General features: G+C 35.8%; 1 protein-coding gene across 3 annotated transcripts in view; it reads left to right on the plus strand.

Moving 5' to 3' along the window:
- Positions 1-465: 465 nt before the first annotated feature.
- Positions 466-24291, plus strand: part of PTPN12 (protein tyrosine phosphatase, non-receptor type 12) — a 49608-nt gene continuing 25782 nt past the window's right edge. Inside the window, exons 1-10 of one of the 3 annotated variants that reach the window (XM_026067698.1) lie at positions 466-574; positions 4440-4516; positions 5601-5696; positions 6756-6794; positions 7610-7681; positions 12071-12130; positions 16182-16324; positions 18128-18194; positions 18817-18894; positions 18998-19096. In XM_026067698.1, the coding sequence (XP_025923483.1) occupies positions 5673-5696; positions 6756-6794; positions 7610-7681; positions 12071-12130; positions 16182-16324; positions 18128-18194; positions 18817-18894; positions 18998-19096 (582 nt within the window). In that variant the 5' untranslated portion in view covers positions 466-574; positions 4440-4516; positions 5601-5672. Of the gene's footprint in view, positions 575-4439; positions 4517-5600; positions 5697-6755; positions 6795-7609; positions 7682-12070; positions 12131-15224; positions 15408-16181; positions 16325-18127; positions 18195-18816; positions 18895-18997; positions 19097-24291 lie in introns of those variants that run through there. The other 2 variants (XM_026067696.1, XM_026067699.1) reach the window with 2 other exon arrangements.

Below are 24291 nucleotides of genomic sequence, written 5' to 3' on the forward strand. Positions count from 1 at the left end.
CACGATTCTGCTTAGACGTGAATTTATTAAGCCATGAGCTTTAGAGCAAAATACTGGCTGATAACAGCTATTCCTGAGCCAACCTGATCTGTGCTGTTCTTGCAAGTATTCTGGGGAGTAACAGATTTTTCTCAGTTTCTCACAGGTATTCCTAATGCAGTCGTTACTCCTTAACAGGGCAGTGCACTTTCTATATAGAATACAGCAGTATTCCATACTGCTGCTATAGGGGTTTTCAAAGGTTCCATGTGTGTTGCTGTATAGAGCCAGTTTCCAGATGGTCCTAACTGCTGAAGAGCTGAATGTGTCAAATAATAAGATTTTAAAAATATATCTTGGTGAATATTGTAAAAGGAGAGAAGAGGTTTTTTGAGTGATCTGCTTATACTTCATCAATGATGCAATACATAATGATGTTTCCATTATCTTAAGACTTGAAAACATAATATAAATATCTTATTTCAGAGGTTAAGAAGATTGTCAACAAAATACAGAACAGAGAAGATCTACCCAACAGCCACTGGAGAAAAAGAAGAAAATGTTAAAAAGAATAGATATAAGGACATATTACCATGTGAGTCTGATTTATGTGTTAATAGAGAATAAAGGAAAATGTTTGTTACACTTAATGTATTGTGAATTTTACTTTTTGTTTTCTACTAAAAGGCAAATTTGGTGATAATCTGTTGAAAAATAACTTTTATAGAAATTTTAACTTGAAAGGCAAAGTAACTGAACATTTGTATATTTTATTAGGAGAGCCATCATCTAAAGATAAATAGTTTGCTAGGTCTCCAAGCCATGTCAAGCTGTCATTTTAATTTTGACTCAAAGGAGTTCTAGAACTCAGCCAGGTGCCTGACATTCCTCCCTGTCCCCCAGCTCTAGCTTAGGATCATTATATTCATGGTATAATGAAAACAAGCAAATATCAGCATTAACTACAGATGTAAGAAGGTTTGGGGTTGTTGTTTGAAGTTCAGAATGGTCTTAGATATACTTAGCTTTTGTTTTCAAGAGGCTTTCTGGCAGTGAACTGCAGTGAATTACTGTGTCTTCTAGATTATTGTACACCTGTGTGCTGTGCTTCTCTAGTTCTGGTATTTTCACTGTTTATCAGAGCTTGGAGCAACACTTTCAGCAATAAACTTTGCCTTCAAACCATGGCCTCAGGAATATTTAACAAGGTGGGCATAGCGTTTGCTGCCACACTGAGAAGGAAAGGCACATGTTCATTCCTTCCTGGAGGATGAACTTATAGGAGCCAAAACTAAAGTGATGCCAACATTGTCAGTATTTGCCCTTAGAGATTTTACAGCAAGTTGTACGTAGGCAGCAGACGTGTACAGTTGCAAGACACAAGAACTTTAGCCAAAGCATAGATATTGTTCTGAAGTCTGTAATTCTTATGTATTACTTGTTAAAGAGCAGTGTGGTACTAAGCTCAACAGCAGCAGACTGGGTGAATGTCATTAATTTTTTTTAAGTTGTGGGGAATAGTGTTCAAATGGATGGAGTCAAAAAAGGGGAAACTGTCTTATCATTTGAAGATACTTTGGCGGAAGCATGTCCTTCTTGAAAGAAAAGCCACTTGAACCTTCTAAAAGGCCATGCATTGCTACTGGACAGGCATGAACAGAAGTGGCCTTGAAACGCAAAGGATCAGTGAGACTAATGTCTGTTGAACTCTTCTAACCCCTGGAGAATGTCTATAAGCTTGTTTGCCATGTAAAATGGTGAGGAGGATGAAAACTTAAGGCTCTTCTGAGGTTAGAGGGGAAAAATAATTCTTTCTAGTATGTCAGCAGCAGCAGCATCAATGTTCTTAAGCATCTCCAGGACTCAGCAAGTTCCCTGTGTGGTTTGAGGTAGTCCAGACTGGTGATGACCTAGGCTCTTGCAAAAGACCTCTGATAGGTTTTTGGAAAAAGCTGGAATTGCGGTTCCTGTAGGGATGGATGGGCAGAAAGAACTTTGTAGTAGCCACTCAGTGCTACTGAGATTCCCCTGTATTGATAACAGTATATTAACATACCTTTATGCTCTGTTTCTTCCATGCTGGAATTTTAGCAGATGATTAACAATACAACAGAATCTTAGTAGTACTTTGGCTAAATCAGTGGGACACTTAATAGCTACTACACTAAAAAATCAGGACAACCAGTGGTGTGGTTTTTTTTTTTAAATTTATTTACATATAAATAAAACCTGGGGCATTGGAATCTGAAAGGTACATGGATCCCAGTGGGAAAAATGAGCAATCCTCAAATCTGACAGTGAGAAAAATTGAAGGTGTGTCTTCAGTTAAGGTGGGAATATCTTCAAATGTCCAAAAGCATGTGGCGGGAGACCAGGTTTGCTACTGAAATGAAAACCAGGAAATGTTTTGGATGAGGAAGAAGGAGGAGGATTTTTTGCCTATTTCCTTATAAAGAAGCAAAAATACATACGAAAACTTAAATGTAATTTATTCAAAGATTAATTCTATATTCAACAGAAACTATTACTGCTACCAGAGAGGACTGGTACCTCCATACTAACTCAATACTGGCTTTAGAGTAAACAAATATGTGCATGTTGATATTACAATTTTTAGTAAACTATCTTAAATGTTAGTTAAATTAAACATGCTGCTCACTGATTACCTGAAGGGACCAGTTTGTAATTCTGAACCAAGTCATTAAGCTGTATATAAATGTCCAAGCATTTATTCTTATTCTTAAACCTAGAACTTGCAATGGCATTTCTCTGTTGGAGAATTATATTCTTGATTTGGAATGAAAAAAGAGCTGAGCTGTGGCAGATGAAGGAAGGCTAGAAACGTTGCCACTTTAGAAACTGCTCTAGGATTTTAGGTCTACTGTGCTGGGAGGATAAGAGCCCAGCACTGTCATTTTTAAATGGCAGATCAGTATAACTTCTAGTACTAAGTCTGTGACATCAATGCATACTTGCAAAGAGTTCATGCTTTTATGTTATGTATTTGATAATACATATTACACTGTAATACACTCTCAAGAGTTTCTCTAGACCGTTATTGAAAATTAAGTTTTCTTTTGAAAGACAGATTTGTGAGCTTTCTTATCCTCTACACTTGTCCATTTTCAGGAAGTGTTACATAGTAACACTTGCCTTTTTTTTAATGCTATAACTCTGGCAGAAAATGTCAACTTTGAAGCAACTATCGCAAAGCTTTTTGGAAGAGCTTTTGGTGTGGGGATAACTCTTAGCATGTACCTCCTGCGTGCATGGTTCCCTCCTCTATTGCTGGTGATGTTTTGCCAAAAAAACCCACCCAACCAAATTTCCTCTTTTTGATTAGACCTTCTCTTTATGTTTATTCTTTAATTGAAATCCTAGTGGAGTTTTCAGCAGCTGTTCTGTGGTTGAGGAATTGACCTTAGGAGCAGAAAGTAACAGAAATTGCTGGATTTCCGCAGATACCTTTGTTACCTTATTTAAATCTACAGGAAAACTTTTGCTCTTGATTTCCAAATTATTCTAATGCTAAATTAACTAAAGCAACCTTTAGCATATAGTTATAATGCTTTTTTGTGCTAGCTAGGAAGTGTTGGTGTCAAAATGAGGTGGAGGGACTGGCAAACCTGCTAACCTCTTGCTCTCCCTCTGTCAGTGTGCCGCTGTGTGAAGCTGTGCTAATTTTCACTACAGAAAAGAATTCCAAGCTGTTTAATTGATTCTGTCAACAAACAAGAAAGGATATCTTTAAAAGATTGCCGAGGGCTTTGGTCTCCGAAGATCTGCTGTTTTTATAGGAAAACTTTCTCTGAGAAAATTGCTAATGATTTGAGCTAGAAATGTGAAATTTCACAAACCTCTAAATACAGGTATTCACTGTTTCTAGTTTAGAAATGACATGTACTGTGCCCCGGTGAAGCCCCAAGCCTAGTGTTTGAGGTGGAGGTGTGTGTCTGTGCCTAAGCAATAAGCCTAGTGCATGTTTCACTGTGTAATAGTTGATGGGCTCTTCTTGGCAGGACTTTGAGACTTGCCCGCTGCTTCAGCTGTGCAGCATTTTTGTATTCCTTCTGCTTTCTTTAAATGGACATAGTGAACTTGCTTTTAATACTGACTATCATGATCTCTGTTAATACTGTGTAACTACAGTTTTGCTCTGATCAATTGAATTTTTCTTCATTGTCATGAATCACTCTTGAAATTCCAGTAGCTGCTTCTCTGGCAGTCAGAGAGCGTCAGAAGCACATAGCAGGAGGAGCTCCTCTGCTTGTCACTACCTGAGCTGGCTTACCCAGAATTAATTTCATTAACTGGCTGGGTGTTTCTATGGCTTATCTTCATGGAAACAGTTTTTTCAAGGGTTAATTTGTCCTATTAATACATTTTATTGTTATACATAGGGATTAATGCATCTTGTAATTCTTCCTTTAAAAAAAAAACAATGTGTTTTCTTCTTTTAGTTGATCACAGCCGGGTTAAACTAACTTTAAAGACTCCTCCACAAGATTCAGACTACATCAATGCAAACTTTATTAAGGTGTGTATTAAAATCTAAATGTGTTAAAATTCCCTTTTTAAGCTTTTATTTCAGGGTGGTGCAGTTTTAATATTGTAGTCTGAGATAAGAGTTCAAAGCTGTGAGGGAAGACTTCTTTTAGTACAATTTGAATAAATTTTCATATGCGATGCCATGTATAAAGCAGTCTTTACATTCTAATTTCAGTAGTATAAAATATTTCATTTTCAATTGGCAGACAATCAAATTGGAACTTTATACAATTGCAAAATTCAGATATGATTTTGTTGAAACATACTGTTAAAAATAACAGATTTTAGAAGAGAAGCTGTTTTTAGAGATCATAAATGAGGTGTTTGACAAATTATATATAGCATATATGTTAATATGCATTTCTGACTGTTCCGGGGAAACGTAGCAATGGAATTGTATTTAACGTTCTTATAACCAAATCAGAGTTTGGCTAAAAAACTGTTATACTCCTGTTTATACAATTTCAAAGTGTGAATTCTCTGATTTTCTTGGACTTTCCCTGTAGTTTTATTCTGATGCTGCTTCTAGCACTAATGCTTACATAGAAAAAAGTGTTCCTGTAAATCTCATTTCTTAAATATTTGGCTTGAAAAGCTGAACACATATTAACAGAAATGTTTTCAAGCTTCATATAAAACATACATTTTAAAACAGTGGATTTCTTAAATGTGGTACTATTGAGAGGGGGGAACTTAAATTTGTTCATGGGGGTGCTTTTTAACAGAAAGATTTGACAGGAAGTGTACTTCCAAATTTTGATCATTAGACATTTGGGTAATAAAGAAGTCAATGCATGCTTAAAGGGAATCTTTGCAATTGGAACATACAGAAAATATTAAGTTAATATTTTCTGTTAGTCTCTTGAGGCAATGTAGCTATTATAATCTTGGACCCACTTGAAATCACCAGCAAAATTTCCATTAACTTAAATGGGATTCATATTTCATCTTCGCCCTTTCTGTCAGATTGAAAGATTGATATTCTAATTTTACTTAATTATAAGCTAAAGACTTTTATTCAATGCAAATAAATTTTCTTTATAAATATTACCTGTTCCTTTGTGCAATCCTAGGGAGTACATGGGCCAAAAGCATATGTTGCTACCCAGGGGCCATTAGCAAATACAGTAATAGACTTCTGGAGGATGATATGGGAATACAATGTTGCCGTAAGTACCTACTTTAAACACCCCACCCCCAAAATCAGGTATTACCTGATTTCATGGAAAAGTGTTTGTGTGTCTTTAGTCTGAGCTGGCTATTGATACCAAGAATGCTGACAGTGACTTAGTCTTACCATTTTTAGCAGAAGTTATTCTCAAATCTTAATTTCATGATCTAAATAGCATCTGTATATCATTAATGTTATATATTCAGTTAGTAACTGCCGGTAAAATAATCATGCACTCTTATGAATAGCTCAGTACTTGAATCAAGTCTCTCCTGTAGGAAGACCTTATTGCTCTAACTTAATGTTGACTAACCAGATCAGATGGAATTAGCATTTGAAACAAAATAGAAGCCTTCCTTTCTACTTATGCTAATTTTGGATTAAGCATTGGTTTATATATTCTACATCTGTTTTAACAGTTATTGTTACATATACATTGTTAACATATACATGCTATTAAAACTGGATATGTGCAACAAATTTTTATTTCTGAAAATAGTTTGGTTTTGGGTTTTACCAGGCACTTAAGTTGTGGTTGCTTATTATTGAAACAAATAGCTTACCTTTCAGTACATTTTTGTTGTGCTATTCAGATTAATATACCTGAAAACTTCACTTAAAAGAAATTCGATTCTCATTTCTAAAATAGATTTTTGCATCAATTTTAAGCAGTCTGTGTCATCTTTACCAGATATAGCTGTGTTTTCTTACAGTCAGTGAATGGTTCCATGTTTTTATGATTAAGTGCACAGTCAATTTAAAATTACTAAATGAATAAGATGTCCATAGAAGATGGCAGTGAATTCAAATGAAGTCCAGTAGATTTAAGATAGTGTACTAGTGTTGTGGATTATTTTTTGCATGATAAAACTTGGACACTATTTTACAATTAAAAGAACATGCATCTTTAGGAAAGAAAACCCTGTTATTATAGGCCTCTTCTAAGGTAGCCAGTTGAGGAAAGTCAGTGATTGCTTGGGTGGAAAAGGGCTTTTGCTATGTGAACTTGCTTGATCTAAATCCAGCTAACTTCTAGTATCTTCCTCTTTCTTTTCAGATAATTGTAATGGCCTGTCGAGAATTTGAAATGGGAAGGGTATGTATACTAAATAGAAAAGTAAATGATCGTTGCCCACCTAGGACGAATGCTAATACCTGTGAAGGCTCATGTGCCAAATCCATAACTAGAAAAATGATCTTGCCAGATTCAGTGAGAATACTTACCATCTATATTTGTATGCATAGAAAATAATGAAAGCAACTGCTTTTTGATTCTGTGTTCTGGTAATAGTGTTTACATTGCTATGTAGGAGTCTTTTTAGTGGAATATACACCCATCTTTGCATACAGAACTGTGCTAATGATCTGTTACGGGTCATATCACTGTGAAATTATTCTGTTCTGTGGGTTGTAGTCTGATTATCAAAATCCTGAGTCCTTCAGAATTTTCTGTTAATTGCAACTGGGGAAGAAAAATCTGCCTTTTAAAATCTCTCCTAAATTCTTAAGACCTCAGGAGGGATCAAATATGGTCCAAAATTAACACCTCTGTGAACTTGCACAAAAACTGAATTAGCTCTTGTACCTTTCCTCTGTATGATGCATGCTTGCACATATGTAGGCAGTCATAGAGTTCACGTCCAAATTTTAAAAAGACTCTTTTGGATGTGTTGATTCTTCTTCTGGTTCTGATCCCTCCCCCCCCTTTGATACCCAAAGAAAAGACATCTTGCTGTCTTAGAAAAATTTCAGCTTTCGTTTAGCAATCACAGGGCCAGGTCTTAAGGAAAAGCACCAAAGAGAAGAGAAAGAATAAGGAATCAGAGATTATCAACTCTTCTGCTCTGCTTCTGTTGTTAGTTATCTTGCAATATAATACATGAATTAAATTAGGATTCTTTGCTTTAACAGAAAAAATGTGAACGTTATTGGCCTTTGTATGGAGAATCAGCTGTAACTTTTGGACCATTTCATGTTTCTTGTGTAAGTATAGAGCTTTAATGAATGCAAAGGATTTAATGCTATCGCAACTTAAAATAACTATTCATCTCATATCAGACCTTGTAGTACAAAACAAATGCTTTTTTTAATTGTTCAGTACCAAATTTTACACCAAGCTTCTAAGGAAAACAATGTGTGGATCTAACCTATGCATTTTTGAAAGCTCTGTCCCATTAAAAAAGGTAGGGAACCTATGTTGTTTGGTTTTGTATCTGCCTATGTGTAATTTCTTCAGCTTTATATAATGTAGTTTTGAATGTCTGTGCCATACTCAAGATTTAAATAATATTAATGCAGTTGTTTCTCTGTTGTGCTATGACTTAAACATTCTGGACATGCAAATGAGCGACACTTAAATAGGATATTTTCTTTAAGCTACATGAAATTAAAAACAAACAACATAAATAGAGAAAATGAGAACTAGACTTCTAAGTTTTTAAAAATTATTTCTATTTGACATCTTCATGTTTATTTGAAAATACTTCCTTTGCTCGTATTGTTGACTTCTAAAGCAAAACAATAATGACTAGCAGATCACTATGTGGTCTGAAGCTTTTCCTGGAGAATTCCTTGGGGTAACTGCTTAAACAAGCTACAAGATGATTCCAGAAAGATGGAAAACATGACTGTCTCCATTGCATCTTGTGCAAGTAGTTTCAGGAGGAGCATATCTCTGAGCGTAATTGCTACATCCTCTTCCAGTTTTGGTACTAGCTCGTAAATAGTAGCTTTAAGATTTTTGGCAGATTAATATCAATATGAGGAAGGAGGGACTGTGGATGATTCTATGCATCTTCTACACCAAGCACAGTAAGGAATTCAAAATAATCCTTCTCTCGGCAACTTCTGCCATCTCAGGATTACATGAGAGTATAATCCGTGAAACCCCAGTGAGCTTTTGCAGTCATCTGTAGAGAATGCTGGAAAGTAAAAAGTCATGGTGCAATTACCATTTCATCTGAGGACCACTTAAATAGCAGCAGAAGTTCACTTCATTGCATGTGATGTATTTGGGGTATGGATGAGGATAAAGTATGAAGGAGCATAGACACCAAAATAAATGTGGGAGCCTATGAGCAGTGTTTCTTAAGTATGCATGTATGTGTTGTTTCTTAGACTTGCATTCGAGTGCCTTTGTCCCTGTCTCTGTGCATCTTTGTTCCTTCCTGTTTTAAACATGTTTGCTGTCTGTTCGTCCTACTTCTGGCTTTTGGAACTGTGATTGCATCAAGACTTTGCTTCTAGATCACACCAAGGTCCATCCAGCTTGTCACATTGTTTTCAGTGGTAGACACATACCTTAGGAAAGAGGATAGGAAATGGATTGTGTATTGGATGGCCTTTCTTGTACTTGTTGCCAGCTTGTAGATCAGCAGGACTTCCTTACTTTGCTGCCTCTGGATTATCAGCATTTTATAATGCAATGGACCATGAATTTGATAAGCTTTAGGTTTTCAGTCATTTTTTTTCTTGCATGTGCAACATCATGTTCAACAAAAACTCTTCCTTTTATCTTTATTTTTAATCTTGACACTTCAAGTAATTTAATCAGGTTCTTCCTAGTTTAAGTTCTAAGAAATCACAGATGCAACTTATTTGCCTTCTTCATATCCATATGAACTTTATTGACTCATATATTTGCTTTTATTCCTCTCCTTATTAATTTTTTTCAAGAGTTTAGTTTTAGCCTTTCCTAATCCATCTGAATATCCTTGTTGCACTTCTGTTGTCTGTTTGTTTTTTAAGATGGAATGATGATAATGCAGGAATCGGGATACAGCTGTATCTTCCTAACACCTTCCTTGCTTGCCACTGACTTGATGAAGTTATCATTTATAAGAGCTTTAGATTCAATGAAGAATTCAGCTTCAACAAAATTGCTTCAGATTTTCCAGTTTTCTAATTATTATTTTGAAGTGTAGATCCTAGCACTGATCTTGTGGGATATCAGTAACAACCACTCTCCATTGTGGAAATTGACCACTCATTCTTGCACTTTGCTGCTTACCTGATCCACAAGATGAATTTTTCTTTTATGCCATGAGGATTTGGTTTCCTAAGAGCTTTTGAGACGCTTTGTCAAAATATGCAGAAAAACTCAGTAATGATATTGTTGGGCTGTGATGTGTCCCTGATATTGTGGGATGACTTTTATTCCATGCTCATTAATTTCTTCAAAGGTGGGTGGTCAAGATTTCCTTTTCAAAATGCTGTTGTTATTCTCTTTCATTGTATCTTACTGAAGCCAAGTGGGTGATTCTGCTGTTGTTGCTAGCAAGTTAGGAGGTCAGAAGTTGCTCATTGGTCATAATTACCAGGATCACTACAGAAATTTAAAAAGGTATCAATTTATCATGTTCTGTTCTTCATCTGAGGCTAATTTAGACAATGAGCCTTTGTAGTCTCCCTTAGCAATTTGCACTTACTGCTATCCTGACAGTTTGGTAGAGCAGCTGTAATACTATATTCTCCTTATCTATTTCAATACTTCTTTATGGCATTTCAATCCACAGAGAATCAGTAGTATATTTTAATGCACTTAGTTAACATATCTTGTTGGCTCGTTTGCTTTCATTAATGTGTAATATTGCATGCCTGTGAGGAAGATTTTTCTCTTGTTATGTGTTGCTGTTAGTGTCCCATTGATGGTATCCCTTCCACAAAATTGGTGGTACTTTCACCAAAAAAAGGAGATGAAAAATTTTCTGGGCTAGTTTTCAGCCAGTGCAGTTTCCTGTACAGACTCATTTTGAGACCAGACATGTGCCAGTGTGAGCCATAAGGGAGGAATGGGAACGTATGAAAAAGAGCAATTGTTGCTGACCTGCTGACCCCACAGCGCACTCTCAGCTGGTACTTGGTATGAGTCTTAGATACACTGAGGCTGTTTTGCTGGAAATAGAACTGCTCAGAAACAAGATTTTCTGAGTGTTTTCTGTCAGGGTTGTTAGATGCTGTTATGTTATGAATGAAAGCTGACACGAAAGTGTCCAGTGTAATCATCTAATCGGTATAAACGATCTTGCTGTGAAGTTTTAACACCTGAGCTCACGATTGGTCTTAGCTGTCCATTTATTTCAAAGCAGTGGAATTGAAAACCCCTAACTGAATCTCAAAACTCTTTTGTTTTCTCCTTAATTCAAAAATATGTAGGTTTGGACAGGAGCTGCTGCTAGTTTTTGGCTGAAGCGCTTTGATGTGTTCGGAAAGCGCTAGCATGCCAGCTCATCAAGCTGTTCTTAATCCTAGCTTGAAAGCCAGTGCAATAAGAATTAGTGCATTTCAAGTGCCCCTTGTCAAAAAAGCATACCTTCACCAGATTGAGTCTTATGCTGCTGAGAGTACTTTTTTTCTACCATAAAAATTGATTTGAAAATTGACTTTTTTGTTGTTCTTTTGCCCTGCACCTAGTGGGTGGTGGTCTCATAGTTGGCAAATGCTGCAGCAGTATTTAAGAACAGGGGTTGAATGTACATTGTAGTTGACTTATTCTCTGCTGTAGTTTAGCATGTCTTACCATTAGGTCCAGTGGTATATGTGGACTATGTTGCTGCTAGCTATGCAGTAATCTACTTAAAACCTGCAATGTGTCACAAGCAGTTGTTTTCTTGATTGAAAATAAGTTCCCTGTGGAAGAAAGGAGCACACTAAGGCCTGTATGCAATCTCTTAAATTCACTGTGGAAAGATGTAACACTTAAGAGATCTTCAAATTGTGGAATTAATGATGTTTTAAATACAGTAACATTGCCTGGTGTATACCGTATAAACATTACCTGCTCCTCCAAAAGTGGATCGGAAAATTCTGGGAGCCTAAAAGTTAGGCTTTTTGGCAACAACCAAAATAATGATTCTAATGGTCTATTCAGATGCATCCCTGCTTTAAAATAATCAAAGTGAAAAAATTGAAAGGGGATATCATGAGACTTTAGAGTGGTAGGAGAAAAGAAGCTGAAGTTTATACAACAGAGGTGTTATAGAAGGATGGCTGTAAAAGGATATCTAAAGGAAACTAATGTACAGAGAAATAACGGAAGAGAAGTATTTCGAAATACTATTACAAAGTTCTATTAACAGTTTCATGAGCAGGGAGGGTAGAGACTTACTGGATTGAGAACCCACATTTTTGTTTTAAGTAGAAGTAAACTGTTTCATGGATATATTGTGTACAGCAAAGTAAATTGCTGCTCTTCTGAAATTAACATTTTGATTGCCTACCTTTTGGGCAAATCATAGATATAAAAACAGGGGAACTTTAAAAAAAAAAAAGAAAAGAAAAGAAAAGGACTGGAGTGTAAATTTGGAGTTTCAGTTACATCCCATGTGCTGTATATTTTTCTGTTCTCATTCATTACTATTTTCTCTAACTTAGGAAGCTGAGCAAGCAAGAACAGACTACTTCATTAGAACATTATTGCTTGAATTTCAAAATGTAAGTATTTGGGAACTTCTGCTCTCAACTTTGATTTAACACTTGTTTGAAGTTATCTAAAGTGGCGCATAACCGAGGGAACTCAAAAAGTTCCTTGCCTGTTGTTTAGAGGCTGATTCTGTACATCTGTAAATCATCAAGCTTAAAAATAATGTTAAAGTAACCTTACTATGTAAGAAGCAAAAATATGAAACTACTTATTTTGTTTGTTCTTATTTATATTCTTGGTTAGCCAAAGCTGTGTTATGGTCTTTAATAGCATGCATTAACAACTAAGAAAGCTTCTGTGAAGATTGAATTTTACTGTTTATATCAACTGAAACTATGACCACAAACTAAATGAAACTTGTCAAAAATACTGTTTCCTTCAGTCAGCATCCTTCTGGGTAAAATATACATACTTGTTACAGCTCACCCCACAGACATTATTTATTGACAAGAGAGTTTTATGATGTTAAAGGATATTCTGATGCCCAGTCGTACACTTGTATTGACAAATACCAATGAAGCAAGTTCAGACATGAGCCAGCAATGAGTCCTTGTGTTAAAGAAGGCCAATGGTATTCTGGGTTGCATTAGGTAGAGCATTGCCCTCAGGTTGAGGAAGGCAATCCTTCCCCTGTGCTCGGCACTGAGGCCATGTCTGGAGTGCGGTGTCCAGTTCTGGGCTCCCCAGTACAAGACAGACATGGATCTGCTGCAGTGAATCCAGTGAAGGGCCACAAAGATGTTTAAGGGACTAGAGCATCTCTCATATGAGGAGAGAGCTGGGACTGTTCAGCCAGGAGAAGAGAAGGCTCAGGAGTGATCTTATCAATGCATTTAGATATCTGAAAGGAGGGTGTAAAGAAAGCGGAGGCAGACTCTTCTCAGTGGTGCCCAGTGACAGAATGGGAGCCAATGGGCACAAACTGAAACACAGGAAATTCCATGAACATAAGAAAACACTTTTGTATTGTGAGGGTGGTGGAACAGGTTGCCCAGAGAGGTTGTGGAATCTCCATCCTTGGATATATTCAAAACCTGACTGGGCATGGTCCTGAGTGACCTGCAGGGGGGGCTGAACTAGATAATCTCCAGAGGTCCCTTCCAGCCTCAACTGTTCTGCAATTCTGTGAAGAATGACAATTTAGCGATCTTCCAGTGTTTCTCAATCTAGCTTGTAATTAAGCTCATAATTAATTCCTTTCAGAATTGAAATATTTATAAAAAAAAGCATGGTATGTTCTTGTTTAAGTTGAGGTGCGCTGTCTTTTTGCTTGATGAACTTTTGCAGGGGACGCCTGGGGAAAATTTGTGTGATATACTTAAGGGTCAAAGTAGAATTATATTTTAAATAGTGAACTCAGACTTCAGAATTCAGTATTTGCTAATTTGGAAGCTATAAATGATTATAACTAGTCTCTTTCTGGAAGTAAGAGAGTTCATTCAACTTGGTTAAAATCCTATGACAGAAAAAACTACTGTAAAATATTAGACCTTCTTCAAAAACTGAGTAACAGGTACATTAAATTGTGAAAAGGGATTATGCCATCTGTTCAGTGAAATAAGATCACTTGCATTGCACATAAGTGTTCGTAAAAATAAATGATTTAATCCTTTCCTGTGAACTTGAACTTAAATATCTGATTTAAGATGGTCATTTATTTTTCTGGAAAGTAAATGTCAGTTGTTAAAAATTAACTGTAAAGGTACCTGTCCTGCAAAAAATACTGAGATTGACTGTTTTATGGAATATCTATAATTTGAATTGGCATCCTATATTAAAAATGATTTATTACAAGTTAGTCTCACTTATGTTTTCTTCAGCAGTGTTTTGTTCCATTTCAGTAAACGAGACTATAATGTTTGTGAAAACTGTTTACTTCATGAGGTGCTATTTTGGGGTAATTTTTGTCTGCAATAGCTTGCTAAGTCTTCCCAATAAGTCACATGAATTTAAGCAGTTCATTTCTATTTGTCTTTTGAATGCTCATAACTCATGCTATGAAACCTTTTACAGACAGCAACAATTAACCGCATAGTAACAACTGTGGTCTTTGCAACATTTGTTGAAGTAGTGTGCCTATACAAAACTGAAAAGATCCCTAACCAGAACCTAAATCTTGTTTTTAACATCTGAGCTTCATGAGAACTGGTTACTGTAGCTTTTTTATATTTTGCTTTGCATACACTATACTAGCAAATGATATTCAGCTACTTGATTTCAATGAGTTCTGTTCAGTTAACTTTTATAGGATGCCTCTGTATTACACAAAAACAAAGAAGCAATAAAAAGCTACAGTTAGTACTATGCTTTCAATCTTAGTAAAGAGCCCAAAGTTTATTTTCCTCTAAGGAGTAAGGTATTTGAAAGGATTAACAAGATATGTTGTGGATGTTCAACCTATGCAGCTGATAAAATGGTATTTCTTCAGACTTACCTGAGCAAATTTGCTTCAGGGTGTTTGTGGGCTTCGTACTTTTCTTGGAAAAGGACTTATGTTGCAGAAGTGAAACATGCTCTTTGGTATTGAATTACAGCCTTTTCCTCTTGTAGAAGTCTAAGTATGGCTTTCAGCTAGGGAGGGAAATGCACATCTGTAGCATAAGGTAATATCCTTTTAAGTTCATCTTTTTCTCTCTCTTTTTTTTTTTTTTTTAAGAATAATGAAATTTTGTCCCTTCTATGAAATTTTCAATGGAATATCATACAAAATGTTATGCAAAAACTTAAAAAGGAGTTACATGATAAATATACATGATAATATTATGTTAACATTTCTAGGAGGAAAACCAGTTTGAAACTTGAAGATGTTTTTTTTAGCTAAAACACCAAGTTCCTTCTTAAAAAGTGACTGTAAAAAAGGACTATGATGTTTCCTGTTTATTATTAATTTCTGTATGAAAAGGATAAATGTAGAAATTATTTTTTGTCAGTTCAACACGTGGAAAAAAAATCACCATTCTACTCTTTTTAAATATGATTAAATGAAGATTCTGAGCAGGCCTTATTAGATAGTTGTAACTTCTCTGCATGCTATTGGTTTTACATAATCAGTTGGATTTTTTAGTTTATTTACTTAGACTGGATTTTCTCTTCTATTTTTACTAGCTACAGTGCTTCCGCAGGTCTGACGAAAGCATCAGAAATACTGGTTTCAGTTTGAAGATGTGATCTGTATTCACATGCTCAAAAGACCCACTATGTTGAGTCTCTAATAACTCAGCAGAAGGTAGCATAGGTCCTGAAACTTGTTACCTCTAAGGATCAGAAAGTTCATACTCTGCCTCTCTGGTGCGTTCCTCTAAAGGTATACTAGGGTCAAGAGGTGTGACAGCAGCAGGGAAATGTGCAGTAAAGCTAGTTTTACTGTGGAGAGTTTGGATAATGGTGATAAAGACAGTTTAATTAGTCCTTGCAGGAATTCAGGTACTTCAATAACTAGTGTGTTTTAAAGTCTTTTTTTTGCCTTGTCTTTAGTGCTGTTGTAACATGAAGTAACTAGAATAAAAGTATACCTACTTCTGTTGCAAATGGGGTCCAAATTTGGGTATGTCCTGATTTTCCCCCTTCCCCTTTTCTTTTCAACTTTATTTTGTAATCTGACAAACTTATCAAAGAATACTTTTTTTCCCCCCCAATATAAGTTACTGGAATAAGATTGGAAAAAGAACCTTTCACGGTGGTCTTCTCCCTTCCTATCACCCTTTCCCAGTTTAAGACTGTAGGGACATCTTTTAATCCCCCCCCCCCTTTTTTTTTCCTGAGACTCTTTTTAAATAGTGCAACATTGTGGGTCCTTTAACACGCATACTGGTGTGGTGTTTTTCACCACTTCTGTAAAATATCTCATACTGCTTAAACATTAGCAGTACTCAAAATACCACTTCCAAGTTGCCCTTTCGTTTCTCAAGTGATATAAGCTGTAACTTTTTTATACAGTAAATATCTTTGATCTTCCAAAGTAGTTATGCAAAAAATGAATCCTCATAGAAATATTTATCTCATACAAAATGGTCCAATACGCATTATCATTAACACCTTTTTTCTCCCCCCTCCACTCCTCAGGAGACTCGTAGTGTCTATCAATTTCATTATGTTAACTGGCCTGACCATGACGTCCCTTCGTCTTTTGATTCTATTCTGGACATGATCAGCTTGATGAGAGAATACCAGGAACATGAAGATGTGCCAATTTGTATACACTGCAGGTATCAAATATATATATTTTTTTAAGTATAGGTATTTGGTACAAGATACACTAGCTGAATTCTAAATTGCAGTTATTTTCAATTTTCTACAAAGGAACATTTCCTCATGTCAAAGCTTGGCTCAAAAGCTATGTATTCCTCATTGCCTTAAAACTTGTGCCATGGTGAAGTTTCTCTGCTACTTCAGTTGAAGACAGAATACCAGGAAAACAGTTACCTTTTTTGAAAGGGAAACAGCTTTGCTATTCTTAAAGCTGAATATCTAAATCTGTATTAGGATGAAATAAACTTTTTGAAGATCATTGCAAATCAGATTAGCAATGAAGGCTCCCTTTTCTGTATGGGAGAATGCAGCACCAAGTGCATCACCACCTAAGAACTTTTCTTTCTTCTAATATGTCACCCTAATCAGCAGGCTGTAGGTTCTGGTTGGGAATTCTCTGCTTCTGAGCAGCAGTTCCACCTCTGACCTGAAATGTGGCTAGCAGAGGGACTGCAACTAAACTGCCTTGAAATTTTTTTGATGAATTCACGATTTCTGACAATTTCTCTGGAAAGTTCTTCCTTCTGATATTTGAGTGGGTTTTCTTGTTTTTGTTTTTAGCACCATTTGGTGTTGCAATGACTTGATAGACTAGGGAAAATTGTCCTTGGACTCAGGCAATGAAACTAACTTCAAAACTCTGTAGCCTTTACCTTTAGATATCTAACGCAGGACAAATTTGGCATGTCTGTTAACACTCTGTAGTGAAAACTAACTTGTAGCTGTCTCAAAACATTGGTCAGAAGTTATTTGCCAGCAATAAGACTGTTTTTTATTGCTTTTTGGTTTTGGCTTGTCTTCATTCAGATATGAATTGCAGTCACTTCTTTCTGCAGATGAGAGAACTGAGTGTAGCTGTGACTTTGTTAACACAAAGCTTTACAGTGTAAACTAGTATCTGCAAGGAACTGTTAGTAAATGTTACTGGTTTTGATTAGCAGTCAAAGAAATCCATAGATACAAGAGTATTTGATATTAGCCTGAATTCAAATTTTCTCATATATAAGCCTGGAAATGTTAAATTGTTAGGAACCTGCTAACTCTCAAGTTTGCTTATTCTGTACAGAAATCTACTGTCTTTAGCCACATGCTTTTTTAACTTGCCATTAGAAGCGATTGAAGTCTAAATGCACAAGAAATTTGTTTAGCACAGAAAGCTACTTCTTTGTCCTGTTCATCTCTTGAATACCAATAAAATTGTTGAGCTAGTTTACTACAACAGTATAATTATAATGTAATGAATATGCATGGATTATAACTCTTTATCTATAAAATGGATAAATTCATGCTATTAGGCAGAATAAATGTGGCAGTTCACTGTGACTTTTTATCACTCATTTAAGTTTGTTATATAAAATACAGATATACTGAATCAGAAGTGGGGGACTCTTTAAACATGTTTTATTCTGCTATATAACATGTCTATCATTAAACTTGGACAAAATCCTTACTATTGAAGCAGTGGTAACTAATAATAGTGTGAGGAAAGAGACAATAAAAATGTCAGCACAGAAACATTTCTAACAATTGGAATTCCAATTGGCTATGCATTTAAAAACTTAACCTACTTCATTTTACACTGCTAAATTCTTGATCTTAAAGCATATTGTAGTGTCAGACTGAGCCAGATGAAAATCATGGTTGAGGGATTTTAACTGAAGCGATTTTTTGTTTTCACATGGACTCCGGAAATGTGAAACTTATAGTGTCTTTTTAACCATTCAAAATAATTCTAACAACCTAACTGTTTATATTCATAGTGCAGGGTGTGGAAGAACAGGAGCCATCTGTGCCATAGATTATACATGGAATTTGCTTAAAGCTGGGGTAAGAAATCTTAAAAGAACAAATTTGTGGCATTCCATCATTTCATAACAATGCGTAAGAAAGCTTCCAAATGCTTTAAAATAGTGAAATATCTAACACATTCCAAAATTCTTTTGTCAAGTTGGATGAATAGTTTCATCAGTCATGCTTTAGTACGAATTTACTTTCCTTTGACTGTAAGTTATCTTAAAAAAGACACTGTAAATTTGCAAATATTCTGTTTTTGAATATATTTCAATATAAAGTGAATTTGAATTCAACTTTTTCAGTCTTTACTTAATCTTGCAGCTCACCCCTCCCCCCAGGTTTCAAATGTACAGGAATAATTTCATTCTGAGGTTTTTAGGTTATGAAGCATTAGTAACGTTGAAGTGTCATATTAATGCTTTCATTGGATGTTTCATTTTCAAAATACTATAAATGCTCTTATCTGGTGTAAAGCAAGCTTTTAAAAACATTCAGGAGGAGATTTGTTCTTATAAACAACGTTGAGTAGATTTGGATGGGAGAGAATGGATTGGCTGTATCTAGAAAAGTTAAATACAGTTTTGCATATTTGGCACCTTCAGTATTGCTGTTCTGACAAACATTTAAGTCAATATAATTGACTTCTATATTTCAGAAAATACCTGAAGAATTCAATGTATTTAATTTAATACAAGAAATGAGGACACAAAGGCATTCTGCAGTGCAAACAAAGGTAATAGTTTGCTCTACAATGGATCTTACCATATGATAGGTAATATACCATCATTCTTTTTAAGGATCGCATGCACTAATTTTTATCTGGTAACCCATTATAGGAGCAGTATGAACTTGTTCATCGAGCCATAGCACAACTATTTGAAAAGCAACTGCAAAAATATGAAAGTAGTGCAGACTGGACTATTGCAGATGGAGTGGTATGTTTGTTTTTCACGTATGCGTTTCAGTCTTTTATAACTGCTAACTTTTGATTCAGTTTCTGTTGTAAAGTCTGTTTTTTAAGTGTTCTGTGGTGTTAAGGAAGATAGAGAACTTGTTTAGACTACTGTATGGTTTTTTTTTTTCTCAGTAGGGTCAATTAGCCTGTACCTAGTGTATAGTGAAGATTTGGTTGGAAAAGTTGAGTCAGATAATTAAAGAAATATTTACCGCTTATCCCAAATGCATTTGCAGTGGTGGAAGCAGCAGAGGGAATTCTAGCATGCATGAATTACAGGACTTCAACTTGGCATTTAAACTATTGAGAAACTCTTAGCTCTTAGCTTGGTGAGGTGACAGTAGTTGCTGCTCTAACAGCTTATCTGTTTGTTCTCTTTCTTTGACTGGCACTTCTTATGCAAAAAGTGGTAATATCAACAGGAAATGAAAATTTTGTCTAAGCCGGGTCTTCTGAGATGATAAAGAGCAAATTAAACACTCCAGCCTGAAATAAATACATACATATATGTGTGTATGTGTACGCACACGCACAAAAACACACTACAGTGTAATTGTATTCAGTAACTCAGTGGTTGTATTGTATTCTGTTACTCAGTGGTTACAGCTGAAATGAACTCTAGCTGATCTATATTTAGCTTAAACTCTGGAAATGGAAAAACTTCATTCTTCCCTCCCTTCCCCCTCCCCCCCCTTAAAATATTGTAGTTGAGCCCAACTTTAAAACCAGTTGATCACAAGCATTGATCTGACAGGTTAGCACCCTTCTCTGAGACTTGGTTATTACATGCTAGTGCTTACTACCTTGATCTTGGCCCAACACAGCCTTGATGCGGTTGAGTAGGGCTGACACCAAATGATCTTGTTATGCTTATATTTTGTATTGAAATACTGTTTGTACTGGAATTTAGTGGAAAGTTTGGAGAAGAAAAAAAAAAGCCTTTGTCAGGAATTTCCATACACTACCCACATACCAAAGGAAAACATCAGAAAATAAATACTACTTATTGTTAATTTTAGTGTTTGAGGGTATTTTGCCTTTCTGTCCTTCCCTTTAAACTTCTTGGCTCTTTGGGTCTTTTCCTTTTTTATGTTCAGATATCTCTTTCCCAGGTTACTACTGGGACCTATGTGTGGAATGGCTTTTGGATTGATATACTCTTTATCCCTCCCACAGCCCAGTGCTACACACCACTATTTATCCATGGGATCTGTTTTGTTTGTTCAGGAATTTTCAGTCCCTTCAGTACCTAATTGGTATAGGCTCTACCATTTTTTTTTAGAGTGAGCTTGAATAGTATCTTATCAATAGTATCTTCAGGACCCCTTGAAATAATACCTGGAAGCATGGAAGCAGTTTTTAAATTTGAAATGGTGAAGACTTGGACTGCCAACTCTGAGTTGTGTTTACCATAAAAGTGAAAGATGAAAGAAGAGATTGCTGTTGGCACTCAAAGGTGCAGTGTTCTTATGTCAACACACAGCTTTCTCAAACGCTGGACATGTTGCCTTTTTAAGAAGGCATTTCTTTAATTTAGGGGTTTAGCTTTTCCATGTTGCGCTTTCAATAAAGCCTCAAATATTTTTCATTCCTGGAAAAAGGATGCATGCCATTCTGTTAGTGCTCTCGGGGAAAAAACATATTAATTCATGCAATAGTTCTGAGATTCTACAGTCATGATTAAAGACTTGATGGGCTAACTGCAGTATGGGTATCACAGATTGTTTCTTGTTACAGGTGAGTGGAGCTTGATATTCAGCCTAGCTGGTGTGTGAATTTTCATTTTATTTCTGAAAAATGAGCATGATAGGATTGGCAACATGCAGCTATATTAACTTTATACAGAAGTGATTCTTAATCACTTGTGTTTTGGTCATAAAACAGTAGACAGATCGGTCTACAGTATCATCTGGCTGTTGGACTTCAATCTGACTAGTGTCTGCATGCTTACATAGAACCAAAAATGTCTCATACTAATTCCATGTGTTCCAGAACATCAGTGGTCTGGAAGAAATGCTGAATAGTGAGGTGATGCAATTTGCTGCTGCTGTCTCTGTATGTAAAGATAAACGCTGACTTTAAAGAACTGCACATCTTATGAGATTTAAATAAAACAAGGGAAAATTCACTGTGCATGCCTGCGTGCGCATGCACACACACACACATGCACATGGAGGGAAGGCAGGGAGGAATCCCAACTCTTGAATATACAGTGATCGACTGAGTTCTGAGTTTTGCTTGGAAATGATCTTGGTTATAGTTGATGAAAATGTCATCTCAGTATCTAACAATAATCAAAGCAAATTAAATTTTAGTAATTATTTGGAAATGAATAGAGAGTAGAAAGCAGTATGTTATTGTGTGGATACCTTGCACACTTGCAACTTGAATACTGCAGATATGGTCTGCTTATCTCGGAAGAATATTGTAGAACTAAAACATTAAAAGTTTTGATGAGGATCAAATATTGGAAGACTATCTACAGAACAACCAGACTCCACCTGGAAAAGAAGTGGCTGGAAAAACAGGGGCTAATAAGATAAGTAACAGTGAATAGCTGATGTCTGTTAACCTTTTCTAAAAGGTATCAGTGAGACCTGGCAGATTCAGTGTAAAAGGAGGTGAAACACGCAATGTGAACCTGCAGAGTTCCTTACCACTGAATGCTGAAAGTCTGTGGCTTTGAGGTGAATATATCATCACCGTGGAGTCGTCTTATGAGTTTGTTTAAAGGCCTAATCTCTGGCTTATGAGGTTCCAGAGCTGCAAACTCTTGGAGAATATTCTAGAGAGGGATCATTGCATGCTTACTTTGTCCTTATATTCTTCCTCATACACTTACTTTTGGGTCCTGCTGGAAACAGGACTAAATGGATCTTTTGGTCTGACCAGGTGCAGTCTGTCTTATGTTGGGAAATGATGCTTCTTTATATTGTAGTTTGAGTGCTGCTTCAGGAGAGCTGAAAAAAGTTATAGATAAAGAATGCCTGCGTCCAAATAATTTATTACTTAGGGATTTTGCCTTCAGGGAATAAACTGTAGGTTTAGCCTTTGCTCAAGTTCCATAAGGTAGTCTCCCACCTCACACATCCAGTTATGGATCTCCTTGTAGCTTCAGCCTGATTCTAAAATTTTTCAGGCTCACTTGAGATGGAGCTTTTTGCTATTCTGCAAAAGCTTTCTCTCTTTTTCCCTCCTCGAGGACATTACGTATGCAGTATATAACATTATGTATTAATGTAACATAACATTAATATAACATTACGTATTATGTATGCAGTATATAACACCTGTTAAGTTATTGTGGCAAAAGAATACATGTCAGGTTATTCCCCAAAATGTTCTAGTTCATTTTTTTTAACTAGGGGATATGTCCCAGAATGTTTGTTTTAACATGAAACATAAATTTTGGTACAGAAAAGTTTCAAAGTGCTTTATTAAATTATAGTGTAGGATCTTAAGTTTGCTTCCTAGCTCTTACTCTGTCTATTAGTAGTGAATCTTCAGTCTTTAGAATTGATCCTATAGGAAGACTTTTTCCTGATTGTGGGGAGGGGGAGTGAGAGGTATTAGATGGATATATAGAAATAAATGTGTTATCTCAAGATAACTTATTCTAACGATGTGCTAGGGGCAAGAAATTGGCATCCCTGTGGCAAATTTTTGGATGATTTGAATGTATCTTGTCTTCTGGCCTTGGAACTGATTAGGTTTGGACTATTTTTTTAATTGTATCTAAACGATGCTTAATATTAATAACAGTCATAAAATTCATCCACAATTTATAGTGGTGGCATAGCATAACTACATAATTTAGTTGTTTAGCGGAAGCAAAGCTGACTTTGCTCACAGTGCTTTGGTATCTAATAGCTTACTTTGCTCTACAAACTACAGCTTTAGAGTGTGGGGAAGCTGTAGCTGCTTTTTCGCTGTGGTTGCCCAAGTCCACATGCAGTGGTCATATATTGGAAGTAGTAGCTATGATGGATTTAAAATATCACAATGCTTGATCATTTTGATTTATATTCCTTTATTCATTTACTTCAGAATTGTGTGGTAGCTAGTCTAAGTCATACCAACAACAGCAGCGAGGGCTTGTCTGGATCGTTCTGCTTCTCAGATTTCAGCCAGGAAAACAAGTAGCCATCTGACGGGTAAATAATATGATCATGTTAAGGGTGAGGTCTTTAGACAACTCTTAAAAAGACAGACAAAAATTGTTTCCATTATATTATGAAACTTCTTTGGTATGAACCAAAATCCTTGCTTCATGCTTTCTGAAGGTTTGGAAGCAGTGGCCACTGTGCAATCCTCTACACTCCAGGGTTTTAATTGTTTGGTGAAAACAGTTCCAAAGAAAAGAATATGCCTACTCTGGACATAATATTGTTAGTTATACAGGAGATCATACTGCTAAAAGATGAAAAAAATTCCTGTTCATTTATTTCACACTGATAGTACTTTATAGAGTTGGTTTCATGGTTTTACTGTCCAGTTGCTTTTGCTATTTCAGTTGCTCGATAGGTTTAAGTTACCTAAGTTGCAAATGGTGTTTGCCAGTAGCATCACAGGAAAAAGTTAATCTGATTGGCAACGAGCAGTAGTATTCACCAGGAAGTAGCTGAGACACAATCCCAAGCATGTGTTTTTGTGAGCTTGCCACCTCTGCCATGCTGGAAACAATACTGTAAAATGTCAACCAAAAAAATGTGCAGTATTTAAAATAGAATTCTAATTGAATTGTAAATTCTAATAAGAGTTGATTCAAGGATTCAAAAACTTGTAGGAAATCTACATATGATGATAGAGTACAGTGAGGTAATTGTATACTATTGCACTATAGTTGTACTTTTTATTGTGAATGTTTAGAAATATAACTGTATAAAATAATACTGAATGTGTAAATCATGAATCACAAAACCGAGTTATACTTGGTTTTGTGTTTGGATGCTGTGAAATAAATGTGAGCTCATAAATGTTGATCATCTGATAAGGTATTAGTCAGACTTGTAGCAGTAGAATATTTTATGAGCTATTTGGGAGGTATCTCCATGATCTGAAATTAAGCATGGTTGTTTTGGATAATCTAGGAGTTGGATAAAATTCCATGAAATTGGATGTTCTGTATGCGGAAAAAGGAAAATTGATTCAAGTTGAAAATCAATACGTTAGTCT

This window comes from Apteryx rowi, unplaced genomic scaffold (assembly GCF_003343035.1).
Source record: "Apteryx rowi isolate R43461 unplaced genomic scaffold, aptRow1 scaffold_261, whole genome shotgun sequence".
Taxonomy (NCBI): domain Eukaryota; kingdom Metazoa; phylum Chordata; class Aves; order Apterygiformes; family Apterygidae; genus Apteryx; species Apteryx rowi.